This window comes from Adelges cooleyi, unplaced genomic scaffold (assembly GCF_023614345.1).
Source record: "Adelges cooleyi isolate 19-005CV unplaced genomic scaffold, UGA_ACOO_1.1 ACOO_flye_CR_arks_rails_tigmint_CR_PRNA_21, whole genome shotgun sequence".
Taxonomy (NCBI): Eukaryota; Metazoa; Arthropoda; class Insecta; order Hemiptera; family Adelgidae; genus Adelges; species Adelges cooleyi.
The window spans coordinates 7870450-7884509 of record NW_026095871.1 but is presented as its reverse complement, the minus strand read 5'-3'; the positions used below and the strand labels follow the sequence as shown (position 1 = coordinate 7884509).

Here is a 14060-nt window from a genome sequence, read left to right as displayed (position 1 = left end):
TATTTTATCACTGAAATATTACTTTAATGTTACGATTATACAGTTTTTCTGCCAAACATATTTTTATTAAACTGATAAAACCTGATACTTATTGTACCTATAAAGTTTGAATTAATTTTTTAAAACCAAATATATTGATTATTCGTACCTAAACAAAGGTTTATTTCCTTATTTTTATGTAAAAATAATACAAAACTTTTGGATTTAGTTGGCGATTATTTTAATGAAACAAAAATACATTTACCTAATTGGTGCTCAATCTCCCACATGTCCGCAAAGTAGAATGCGATAAAATCAAAAGTATCGATATTTAGTTTTAATTTTTTAATATAACTTTTACTCGGTGGAAATTGCGCTTACAAAAAATTATGTGGAGTGAAAAGCTTTTAATGGGAGATGATATGATATTAAATTACTATTGTCGAGTATAAGTTAAGTGCTGAAACATGGCCGTATCCTCTTTCTGGCAGACTTAGGGGTCTTATAATGATGACCTTTCACAATGTTGGAGTTGGCTTTCGTCCCGTCTATATTATTATTACCTCGTCGAGAACGGGATGGCGGTTGAAAGCTGAATAATTTATGGTACTTACGGTTTTAGCAGGGCGTAGTGGTTGTTGGAAACATCTAACTGGTAAGCACTCTCCACTGCAGACCACTCCAAGTTCAGCTCTTGCGCGACGTCTTTCAGCTGTTCATACGCATCCTCGGTCATTTTTATCGGTACGGGACAGGCTTGATGCTCGTCTCCCACCAGGCACTGTTGACAATATTTTAAAATACAAATCACATTTATTTGTCACGTCATATAGGATTGCAACGATGGAGTATGGTTCATTTGAAATATGGGCGAACTATAAGTATTAGTTTTGGAAATATAATCCATTCTAAAGAATTAAAAAAAAAAAACTACATGATAAAGATCTAATATAAATCGAATCAAGTTGAACTAATGTCTCGCTCGACGCCTCCTTTCATGACTGACCGTCATCCTGTTTACTATGCATTTGTTGACACCGAATTTGTTTAATCGTTAAACACTTAGGTATAACACTGGTTTAGTAGAGTCTATAATCGTTTTTAAATCTAGACGGCGTGGCGTACATGTTTTATAAATCATGCATTTTTAAAATTTAAAAATAATTATTAAAATTGCAGGAAAGACCTTTAAAAGTTTACAACGGTACGTATCGTTCTATGTACATTTTAATCAACTTGCAGTGTTCTCTAGAATGGACTTTTTGGTAGGTATCCGTTGTTATACTACCAAAAAAAAAATTTTAATCATCACTATATCTGGATATTGTGGATTGGCAACACCAATACAATACTGTTAAATTGGCATAACTAGATCTCGGAGAGACGGTAGTCATTTAATAAGTCGAAAATGTAGTTTTTCTAAGGTAAACTGCACTCCGGTAAACATAAAATTGTATTGTATTTGTTTGCGGCGGACAGCAAACTTGTTTGTATATAACATAATAATTGTGATTTATCGTTGGATAGTATAATTTCGCGGTAAAACTAGTTGGATTATATGTCAAAAAAAGTATAATGCATGTATAGTGAAAATAAAATACGTCTCGGTCGATCGATTTTGTCGAGTGGTTTGGTTTCTTTAATATTATAATAGTGTAATAGTTTAAAAGGGTTTTGACAACTTTATGTTGACACTTCATGACGGGTCGACATCCCACAGTAGGCTTCCTAAGTGGGTACAATATTATGTATATTGCACGTACCAGAAAAAAACATCCTCGAGATACGGATTGGGAGTTCTTTATTTCTTCTAAATGTTCTGCAAACAGGAATGGGTTTTTCATTGGGTCTTGATCGCTGCCATAGTTCATGTCGACGAATTCGACCTGAAACAAAAAAATCATTTGTTTTTCAATTTTCCTATACATTAAATTAATTTTTAACATATATTAAACCCTTAGTAAATACAATTTAAAATGTAAACAATCGAGTATTTTTTATTCGATTCAATTAAACTCCCATGAGCATATATTTTCATTTTATTTTTAGTTCTTTGGTTATTTTTTCTTTTTACTGAAATATTATAATAATTGTAAACTGTTGTCTTTTGTCGTAAGACTCTGTATCCTTAACTGTACGTTGATTGAGCGATTAAAATACCTTTTTTGTACTTATTAAATTAACTAAATTGAAATGTATGCGGTCGCATGCAGATTATTATATCAAAAACTCCTCAAGTAAACTAACAACGATAATTTTAATAAAATTAGTTAGGTCAAGTTATTTACATGGATATGTTGTTATGTTGGTATGTTTTTGTGCTGTTTTTTTTTTATCTAATGACATTACATACAACAAACGTGACAAATTCATCTGCAATTTGGTGTATAATTTTTTTTTTTTTAGATACTAACTAATCCCCGTTTTGCGTCTCATTCTTAAATGCAATAGTATAAAAGCAAAAAAACAAAATTTTTTGTTTTTTTAGTTTGGCTTCTCCCCGAGTAATTCGACTATGATTGTTTTATACTTTCTAAATCTTCCATGTTTACTAAAATTTCACAAGTAAATTGAGATGAGTTTTTTTTTGTTTTCAACCATTTCTGCTATATATTTCATTTTGTTTCATCAGCGGCCAGTTTTTTTGTATTAACGTGATTTTGTCATACAACAAAAAGTTTAAGCGTGTGTACGTTTGTGTTTTGTAGTCCCTCCAGTCTCATACATCATTCATGTTTTCCCCAGAGTCCGGCTTTTTATGTTTTTACATCCCGACCCTATATCAGTTCCGGCCTTAACATAAATACATAATTCCGCTCATTTTTTTGCATAGATTTTGCTTACCAGATTGACAATCACACTGGAATAAAACTTATATATTATTACTATGAACTTATTATTATTTGGATTTTTAATTTTACTAAAAATTCGCGTACCTACACATTAGTTAATCTCATCCCAATTGTATCAGCTTTTGAGTAAATCACGTTCTTATATGAACTTGATTTTAGCTTATTTTTATATTATTACATTTAACCTAATTTAGAGGTAGGTATTGATTTGTATGAAAGATTGAAATAATTCATGGCTTCACGAGAAAAAATAATTTAGTTTATGTTAGTTTCTTAAACTGTTTGATATCATAATAGGTGCCTAATATGTTGTTTTTCAGTTAATTTCTAATAGTGTTGAATGCAATATTTTTACTAAGACATTCTTTATAATTGTTTTTATTGAAGTCGTTGATAATATTAGTTTATAGTTTTGTATCGATAATTTCGAATTATTTAGTTGTTCTGTAATGCGATTTTGGGATAATTTCTAAAGTTTGAACGCAATTGAATATATTAAACATTACACAAAAACACAATATAACGGTTTGAAAGTGATATTATATTGTATTATTGTCACGAACACCGCGGTAAAATATTTTGAAATAAAAAGAACACGTCGTTTTAATATCGTATAAAGTCAACAGAGCGCAAAACGTTTGAGCAGTTAAAATGGTTTACTGTGCATTGTTCCGAAGAAAAAAAACCGTCGCTAATAACATATTAAAAATAAAAAAATCCAACGAACGACCGTTTAATGAAAATATGTAAATCTCGACTGGAAAATAAAATAATTGTCTCGACTGTACAAACATATAGAAACATAGATATAATGGATAATATCATTGTATTTAAAAAATTATCCTCCACTTCCCCTTTTCTCGCTATAACTACTATCCCCTATCCTCCGCTCCAAGAATCGATTTGTTTTTGTTATAATGACCCGATAATAACAGGTTAATAGTAATAATCTGGTAATAAATAACCGGCATATAATCTGATATTAACTTAAAAAAAAGAGTCACGTGTAGATTGAAGTAAAGTGAACCTGTTGATTTTGGTAGTGAACTATGAAATTTTCCCGTCAGGGTGTTTATGAGATGTTTTTGGAAGTCATTGTGTACATCTTTGTTGCGTTCGTACCAGGGAGCGTTAGCTATTATTCTTAAGATAGCATCGCACCGGTGATTTTCAGTGGTAAAGCATGTTTAAGAAGACTGAAAATAATTTGGTCGCTTAATTTTGGTTTTAGAGTAAAAGCACCTATTATAAAATTAAAAGAAAACAATATTTTGGAGGGCAAAACGGTTTGTTTTTTTAAAAAAGTTCATTTTTTTAAAAGTTAGTCATTTAAAAATGTTAAAATAGTTCTTATTTCTAAACTATGTATTGAGCGTTATACATAGAATAATAAAAAAAACGCACCGTCTTGCCCTCCGGAATATTGTTTTCTTTTAATTTTATAATGGGTGCTTTTACTCTAAAACCAAAATTAAGCGGGTTATTTTCAGTCTGCTTAAACATGTAAAGATGAAAAAACATTTTTATATCGCTTTCAAGGATGCTATGATAGTCCAAAAAATAAATTAAGTACCAAAATAGAGTCCTAGTTATTGAACTAATAATTACACATTACAGTTTAACCTTTAAATTAAGATTTTGTAAAAAATTGCATATACTTTACTCCTTAAAAATAGACGGTGCGACGCCTCTTAATACCTTATTTTGGAAGGTTGGAATTCCTATTTCCTACGTTATTACCTAGGATGGTGTTGATAATAGAGACCATTTTAGTTTTTAATTACCGGCCATAAAAAAAATATGCAATAAGTTTAGATTCGTGGGCCAGATCTACGACGCGGTTTTGCCCACACGAAAAAAATGTGTGTATCCAGCCCAAAAACATGTCTACGTTAAATTATAATATTAAAAAATATTTTAAAAATTTGCGTTTAAAACGTGAACGAAACGATCTGAACGTGAAGTTCAGATTGCCGAGACGTCCAAACTAGGTAATTAGTAGTATTTGTTTTTTTTTGTTTTAACTATTGACCAACAGCCATTGTAGAAACACTTGTTCCGTGAAATTAAACCGAGTCACGTCCGCTGGCCGGTACACGTCGATTCAATTAGAAGTCGCCCGGTAGTCCGTGGGCGGGTTGGACAAAGTAATGTACAGACTACAGGTGAGTGAAAGAGAGGACAGGCGTTTTTCCAACAAACAAAAATAAATTGCCCGGGCATGTCTAGGAGGCGGCCTAGTGATGCGAGAGAGTTTTTAATACCGTCGGATTACACAGAAGTCAATCCATCAGTTCGTGCCCTAATAATTGACGAAAACCATTAATATCCCTCGCCACTCCGGTCGTGCAAAGGTACTTCCCCCACGTTCTTGCCCTTTCTCTCTCTCTCTCTCCTCTACCTAACCCTAGTTAAAGTGCAACAATGACCAGGACAAACGGTTGCCGATGATTTATCAGCGAACGTGACCGTCACCGGTTGGCCCAGCCATAAATATTTTTTGCCGGCAGCACAACGGTTGATCCTCGCCGGCTAAAGCGCATTTCAATTACATTTTTTTTTTCTTTTAACACAAAGCCAATTTAAAACGGGTATAAATAACCCGCGTCCGACCAACCGACCATAAGGAAACGCGACTTTTTACAAAACAAGAACACAGCCCGTTCGCGTACAACACAAGTAAATAAATTGCCATGTTATTTATCGCCCATTCGGTTACTAACGAACAATAATATTATTATTGTCTATGAAACCGATAACAACGATCAATGCGTTCGCGTACCACAATTGCCTATACAGAACGCCGTCCATTGTGTTGGTTTTGTTTAAATCGGCCGAGACGGTAATAATTATAAAATGGAGTGTATGATATTATAAGTTAATTATTGGTGATATAATAAAAATGTATTTGTGTGCAACTATTTCTGTATACATAGTTAAAGGATTATAAAAATGTGTCACAAATCGGTTAATTTTATAAAAAAACACTTCAAAATATATTTAAAATTAGGTACTATTTGTTGTATGCTAAACATATTTGTTTTACAGTAAAAAATAAAATGACATTAAATAGGATAACAACATCTAATTTTGGAGTTCTTACTATTCATACCACGGAAGATAAATATAACTATTTCTAAGCAAATTAAGGTAATTTTTAATAAGATAGTACTTTTTAGTTATTATAAATGACGAATACATTTCAATGTGAATACTCTTCAACATAAAAAATAAATTCAACTAAAAATTGTAGGAATTGTTTACAAAAAACCAATTGAAAACGCTCACCCGACTCGTTTATAACGTCTTGTCTAGTAAGGTAAAATATTTTTATTGATTTTTCAATTTTGTCGGTTTCCTTTATGCTAGCTGGTTAGGTTAGGAAAATATTATCTTTATTTTATCTAGATAATGATTTTTTTATCTGAGATCAACACTGATCGTATGTGTTGATTTTTTTGTGTATCTTATTCATTCATATTGTTATAACAAACGTTGGCATATGATTTAGCTGCGGTGCGTTAAAATTACAAATGGCTAGCACACATGTGCTGAACAGTGGCCATGGGTTGTCTTGTTATGGTCGTCTCGGTGATGTGTGCTGTTGTTTATACGCGTCTGGTGCTAGTAAAAAATAATTTAAATAAAACCGTGCAATAAAAATGGCGTTTGACGGCTAAACGGAGAGTATATACCCGACGCCATAAAATTGCATTATTATTATTATTCATTCGCTTTACTCGTTTAATAATAAATACATTATTCGTATGTTGGAAGTGGATGTTGTTTTCCCATGGTGCCCAACGCCATTGAACACAGACATCGCATTTGTGCTCAACACTAACGTTTTCCCTATAAGCTTTCCAGTCTGTACAAACAATAATATGAATGAATAAAAAATACTGGATAATAAACCGGACACACCTATCGGCCGGGGAAACGTCACATTTTAATTCACATCCAATATTGTAATCCCGGTATAGTGGTATTTGCTAAAAGTTTACCACACAATAAACATACCACTCGCTCTGTCAAAAGCTTATCATTATAAATAGCCATTTTTTTTTTGTATACAATACACAATATAAAATAAACATAATTTAATGATAGTAATAAATGTCATGTACAATATTATATTATACAAATTTCCAACTGATATAAGAAAATGTCACATTAGGGCTAAAAAAACTTTTATATCTTTTATATATGAAGCGCTATTAAATTATTTTTACTGAAAGCACGTGCTCTTCGGCATGGACACGTATCATGTTTTTTTATGAGAATAAAAGAGAAAGCAAGAGATAACGGTATATCTCCTTTTTATCTATGCAAAACGTATAAAATACATTTATTAGCATTGTCATCAGTTTTATAGAGTATACAGGTAGTCTTTGACAAGATTAATGATACCGAAAATTGCGTATAAGATAATATAATTTCTAAAAATAACATTTTATAATAATTTATTAAATACCATTTCTATATGCTATTGGACGTTGACAGTCAACAATTTATAGTATAAAACTAGGTTTGATGATTAGGGTAGCTGGGCGCAATTAAGTATAGATGAAACGTCAAAATGGTCGACGGGAAAAAGGTCAAGCGTAGAAAAGGAAGCGAGTAATTGTTTTGTGAAGTTGGACTTGAAGGTGTCAATTTTCAAAAACCGGGTACGTTCATGCTATACAAATATACACGTATAGTAGTGTATAATAGAAATAATATGTATAACCAGATCAATCAAAATTATAATTACCGCACTCATCTCGCTCTATTTAGTGTATATAACGACGTGTATAAGCATTTGTAGACATACTAGCGTGTATATAACGACCTATATTATAAACGTTTATTTGGATGAATAAAAAAAAAAATAGATGTTTATAAGTATGAAGGTTGTGCCCATTTCAGTAGCTATGTAGAAATATCCAAATTAATAGTGACATCTATACTTGAGCAAAAAAACATTTAAATGACACTTTATACTAAGATCTAATTACAGGACTTACATCTAGTTACATTTACCAGCTAGATTAATTATTTCACAATAATTTCAAGGGGTTTCAAAAAAAAAATTAAGCATTCTAAAGGCTATTTAAAAATCATTATAGTATAGTATAATGAGTATATTTTTAAAAATAATAGTTTTTAATTTCCCCCTGACGTTTGATTTTAATCGGACACACCTGCTTGGTGATCTCTGACATTCCGACCTTTTCAATTGTATTTATCTACAGACTTTTTTTTTGCATTTAATTAACGTTTAGACGGTTTCAATCGCAGTGTCGAAAGTGTATTGGCATTTAATCCGTCGTTATAATAATCGTACCCACTACTGCACAAAATATACAGAGTGGTCGCTACGGCGCGAAATCATAACATCGCCATTGATCTGCCGGTTAATAGGGGTCGTTCGTTATATTTCCATGCCTCCCATTTCATAATAATATTATATATGCTCTACGAAGCTAACCTCGTCTAGGGTAAAATATGGTTTTTATGGTCATGGCCTATCATTTATCATCGGCGAGGACCGTCGACACGCAACGCACCCACCCGTTCCCGGTCAAAAAGCACTTGCCCGCTGCCATATTATATTATATATTGACAACGACAATATTATACGTCTCGGCCGTTTTTCAGGATGTGTGTCCGTTTTCAGACCCCGCGGAAAGCCCTTATAAATTGGTCTGGTGTTATATTATACAAAAAAAAAAAATAATAATAATAACGGACGTGGTTTTACCAAAGGCGAAACGGCTACCGGCCGCAGCTATATTAAATCACATAATATTATATTAGTATTACAGTTATTATTGCAGTATACACGAGCCGGTGGGGATGATCTAGTGGAAAAACGAGGGTGACCTCTGCACTAAAGACGTGTACACGAATTGAATTTGCATGCTATACACGCTGTACTTACCCTAACGCGGTACGCTCGGGCGAGGTTTAGCCCAAAAGCGTTTAAGTAAATTGACCGGACACGGGTGTTTCTTGGGTTTAAAATTTTCCTACCGGAAACGGATAACGCGGTAATAGAAAATAACCATTATATACATAATTTTAATATTGCGTTCGCCCGTCGTAGCGTTTAAACGCATTTGTTTAAATCGTTTTTACAAGCGATTACAGTACACGCGGTTAAGCGGATTATTCATATATTATGTTTTTTTTTATGCCAATAATTTTAACACCAAAATTGTCTTTGTACGACGCGCTACCGGTCTGGCGTACAGTCTCATTGTTCACCGGTGTTGGAAATGATCTAGAAAAAACTGTTAAGCAAACTTTTGGTTAAATATATAGTAAAGATATAAAATCTACTTGAACCCTAAACCATAAAAATTATACACTTCTTGCGTACACGTGTTACGACAACGATGTTGTCATCTTCAGCGCTAACAACAGACTAATGATGTCTTATAACTACCTAAACGTACATATCTTAAGTTCAACGCCCAACTATAGATCGTAGATAGAGACGGTATTGCGAAGAGCACCAGTTGGACAAATAATCTCGCCGATCAATGTAAATGTCAATATCGCTTTCAAATAGGTTTGCAATTTCAGTAATTGAACATTAAACGGCCAAGCGGTGTAGATTTTGAGTTTTAGCATTTCATAATTTATTTGCATTATCCATTTTAATATTAATAGTATTTCGGATGTCCGTTTTTAGCACAACAAAATGATTAACGACTTGAAAAAAATCCTATGCGCACTCACAATTTTTAATATTTTTTATAGATTTCACGGTATGAAACATTTTGATTTAAAAAACTGTTGCCAACGATATCGTATTTTAGAATTTTGAATAACGGTTTAGGTTTTGCACCGCATTGAAAACTGTCATAAAAATGTATTACCTACTCTAAAAAAATAATTTAGCTCCAGCGAAACATGAATATTTGATTAGTTTTATACGTTCTACTACATTATAATTTATGAATAATAACAAAAAACGGTTGTAATATCAGTTTGTTTGGCTGAGTTTAAAACAATGTTTTTCTTTGGTTAAATATTTATCGTTATTACAATATATGTTTACTCATTTGTATGAAGTAATAACCTACATAACATAAACCTGTATGAACAACACATTCTAATATTTAATTTAATTTGTTCAAGTAACAACTTTATAATTAGTACTCATTGCGTACAGTTTTAATAACAAAAAAATATTATGAAAAATAATTTCTTTCATTTTTTTATAGCTGTTATAAAAAAATTATTAACAGAAAGATGATTATTTGCAAAAACATTAAGTTTAATGATTTTTTTTTTTATACAAGCGACATTATATGATTTTTTTCTTAAGAATTTCATAATTTATTGTGCGTGCAAAAGTCAAATTAATTATTGTTACTTTCTTCGTATTGTCCGAAAAAGGGGCAAAGTTGTCTTACAAATGCAAATACGAAGTTTAATAGGAAACTTTATCGACGAAAATGTAACTTTATTCATGTTTAAGGGACTCTTTAAGTGTCAGCCATTAGCTTTGTTGGCTCCCCGCTATCGATTTACTTTTTAGTGCTAATCCAAACAGCGAATTTACTGCTTGGGCATCTACGGCCGAACGTTACAATAGGATACATCTGGAGTATTAAGTTCTTAGTTCGTCAAACGTGTCCTTAGTCCGTTGGCATTGCTGTTTGAAATAGTATCTGAAAATGATAAGCGAAAAGAGAGAGGAAAAGACAAATGCTGAAAGTTCATATTTTGGCAATATGCATATTTTTTAATAATAGTTTACTTTACTTACGAACTACAGATCATAACAAAATATAAAGAAACTAGTGAATAGTTTAGTGTTTAGATATTCAGTTTAGTACCGTTCTAAACATTGTTATAATATATATTAATACTGTAACATATCAGGGGAATTTTATTTTAAGCTTGTAAAATTCCATTAAAAAACAAAAATGATATTTTGAAAATATTCTCATTCTTCAAGGAGTGAGGTAATATATTTAGGTGTAGAGTTTTGAAATTGTTATTTAAGTACTGCAAACACCCGCCAATGTGTTAGATAAGCCATTATAATAAACTGCGCATCAGCACGATTGGTTTTGATTTATCTTTTACCAAACAGTAAAGTCTAGAAAAGCGAAAAGTTTTCATAACAACAAAGTGTTCAATTTAAATGCCAAAACACACGAAATGTCCGCGCTAGAAGTTGCTACCAGTTTGAAAACTTTTCTAATTTCACGAGCGTCCCGTAAGTCGACCGATCATAAGATGTAAAAAATTCATATAGGACCTAACTATCGTACCCTAGAAAGGTTGGACGTCAAAGCAAATTGCTAAAAAAAAAAAAATCATAAATTTCTTTAAGCTGCACACGCTACTCACCTACGTATATGGAGACGGATACATTGTAATTTTCTTGGTTTTCAAACATTCACAATGATTTATGATGCGCCTTTACATATTATTATAAACATAACTAACATATTTTGTGTTTAAACATTTTCGAGTTACGTGCGCATTAAAATTATTAAATACCCTTATGAATACCTCTTCGGTTTTAATACTTATAAGAAGTTTTCCTCAGCCGTTGGTTTAAAGTTTTCGAAGTTTAAATTGTGTTTAACTTTCCGTGCCTTCCGTGTCATCCGAGATTTATTTTCCGAACTTTTGAATTAAAATAGTTTTGCCAACCGTTATAATCATATCACAATAATATTTGATAATGTATATTATGTAGAATATGATTAAATCAATAACGAATTGTCTAGCCGTGGCAAATGTAATTGACTATTAATAATAATTGGTTGAAAGTGAGTAATAATATCTAGCCATACAGACAAATGCGGATTTTGATTTACCAAGTTCGATTAAAGCTCGGCGCCGACTTAACGCTGATCAAATTCGAGAAATTTGAAGATATTTCTTTCTTCATCCTGTTATCTATTGTCCAAAGGAAGAAACTTCAACGAGTCAAACCGGAGACCGAACGGAACAAAGTTAACAACACTACCGCTTTGACCATATCTGCCAATGATTGATGTTCTGTACTGCGGGTGCCGGCTTTCAGTTCAATGTATCCAAATCAAAATGAAATCACAATATATCCTCCAAGTAAATATAATTTGTTGATTTTAATGTGAAAGTTATGTGGTTAACGGGGGCTACACCGGGGGGACACAGGGGCTAAAAAGACAAACACAGAAGAAAATAAATAGTTTACCTGAAATGTGATTTGTTTCGTGCTTTGAAAGCTAATATTTTATATAAAATGAATTGTAAAATTATTAACTTTTATCACATACCTAAATAAAAAAATTTTTTTTTTGATTTTTGATATAAGTTAAAAATTCATAAATTGATTTTATCAAATCACTTATGTTTATTATCTCACATTTGCAGACTTCAAACTAAAATTTCTTATAATAATTTTAGGCTGTGTTACAAACAGCAAATGCAATTTAAATTCTTAAAAACGTTTAGAAAATTGTTTTTTATCCAATATCACTTATCAGTGTAAATATTAAATAACTATACAGTGTTATACGCAAACTATCATTTTATATTTTGCAAAAACTTTATAGATAAAATACATTTTGTTAGCTTTATTTGACGATAAAACATAAATTGAATTTAAAGAATTTTTTAAATAAAGAGTTTAGTTCCTAATTTAAAAACAGCTACAGATTCCAAAGCATGTTTATTTATTTCCTTTAAGGTAAAATGTAATTGTGTTTACAAACATTTGTTTTTGTAAAATTGGATTGTGTTTATTGTTAAATTTTTTTTAAATTTGTTTTTGTCTACTATTTTAATTGTATATATATGTGATATAATATTTCCATAGACACTTAGATAATTGAATGCGTTGATTAATATAATTTAAATGTTTTTTTGTTGAGAACTCAGTACTGCTTTTGGTAAAAATATAAAAATGTATAATGGAAGTAATTAAAATATGCCGTCAGAGTCACGGAAACGGGTTCCATTTTAACTAAAATATATGCTCTTTTGAAGAAAATGGTAATAAGTTTGTAGAAGATATTTCATTATTATTTTTACAACTTTGTGTAAAATATCGATTCTCACATTAAAAATAATTTTACTTAAATAATTTTAATTAACTTAATGGTTTTGCTTGAATTTTGATATTTTAATACTGTATATTAATAGTAATAATTATTATAATACAATTAATGCGCACAAAAAAAAGGTAATTTTTTTAAAAAATATTTTATTTGAGGAAAACTGATACTTATTTTTGAATGTAATTAATATAGCGAGTACCATGGGATCGATAATAGGTTTCTCAGTATTCGTTAATACAAATTGAAAATAACTACTATTAACAGGAGTATATCTTGCGTGTTCATACCCTCCTCGGTATATGTATAAGTAGAATGACTAACGTGCACGACTACTGTAGTACATGTACTGAATTCACATTACCTAATGAATGGTAGAATAAACTCATAGAGTAATATTTTATGGAATAAGATATGTTTTTAACTAGAGCGTCTGGTTGTATTCAAGTGAATATGTAAACTCGATATGCTATAGATACAATGAACTTTCGAAAAAGCTTTTAAGATAATTGTTTTTAAAATACAAGTTTTAATGTAAGCAGATATTATTCTGTTCGATTGAAGACTCCTCTACTGTTTAATGAATTTATTATTTTTTGGCAACGTTTACAATTCCACAACGTTCAGTAGAGAAGTAATTTGTAGCGCTATATGTACCATGCGATTTCTTTATTTAATCTGCTTATTTATGTTTCATTTGTTTTTTATGTGAAACTGTCACTGTTTTTATAAAATTTATTTTCTGTTTTTTATAATTACCCATCAAACAATTAATGAATATACTATAAAATCGACCTAATGTTGTTTGGATGCATTATCAGCACGACATATCGACCTAGTAGTACTAATTAGTTTTGGACAGTTATCCCTGGAAAGACTCGACATGTATACATCACAATAGCTGTTACACCAAGCACACAAAAATCCGTTGAAATGTATTTTATAAAGTTATCATAAATCACTGGGATTCCAATATGTGCTCAAATGCTAGGAAAAAATTCTACTCACATAAACCTTGCACTGATTTTGCTGACTGTTACTTTTGCGGGCAATACATTTTGCTGCCAAAATCCACGTGACTAATGGGTTCATCTTAGCCTCCTCCCCTCCGTGGTCAGGTGGCTGATACACGTTGTAGAAGTAATAATGTTTTTCGCCAATCGATTGTCAATAC

At 31.3% G+C, this 14060-nt stretch overlaps 1 protein-coding gene across 3 annotated transcripts in view; it reads right to left on the bottom strand.

The window, feature by feature from the left end:
- LOC126834910 (protein qui-1) overlaps positions 1 to 14060 on the bottom strand; it is a 104582-nt gene that overhangs the window by 13864 nt on the left and 76658 nt on the right. For all 3 annotated transcript variants that reach the window (XM_050567132.1, XM_050567134.1, XM_050567133.1), the window contains 2 exons: positions 1743 to 1865; positions 594 to 760 (listed from right to left, as the gene is read on the bottom strand). In XM_050567132.1, the coding sequence (XP_050423089.1) occupies positions 594 to 760; positions 1743 to 1865 (290 nt within the window). The remainder of the gene's footprint in view (positions 1 to 593; positions 761 to 1742; positions 1866 to 14060) is intronic.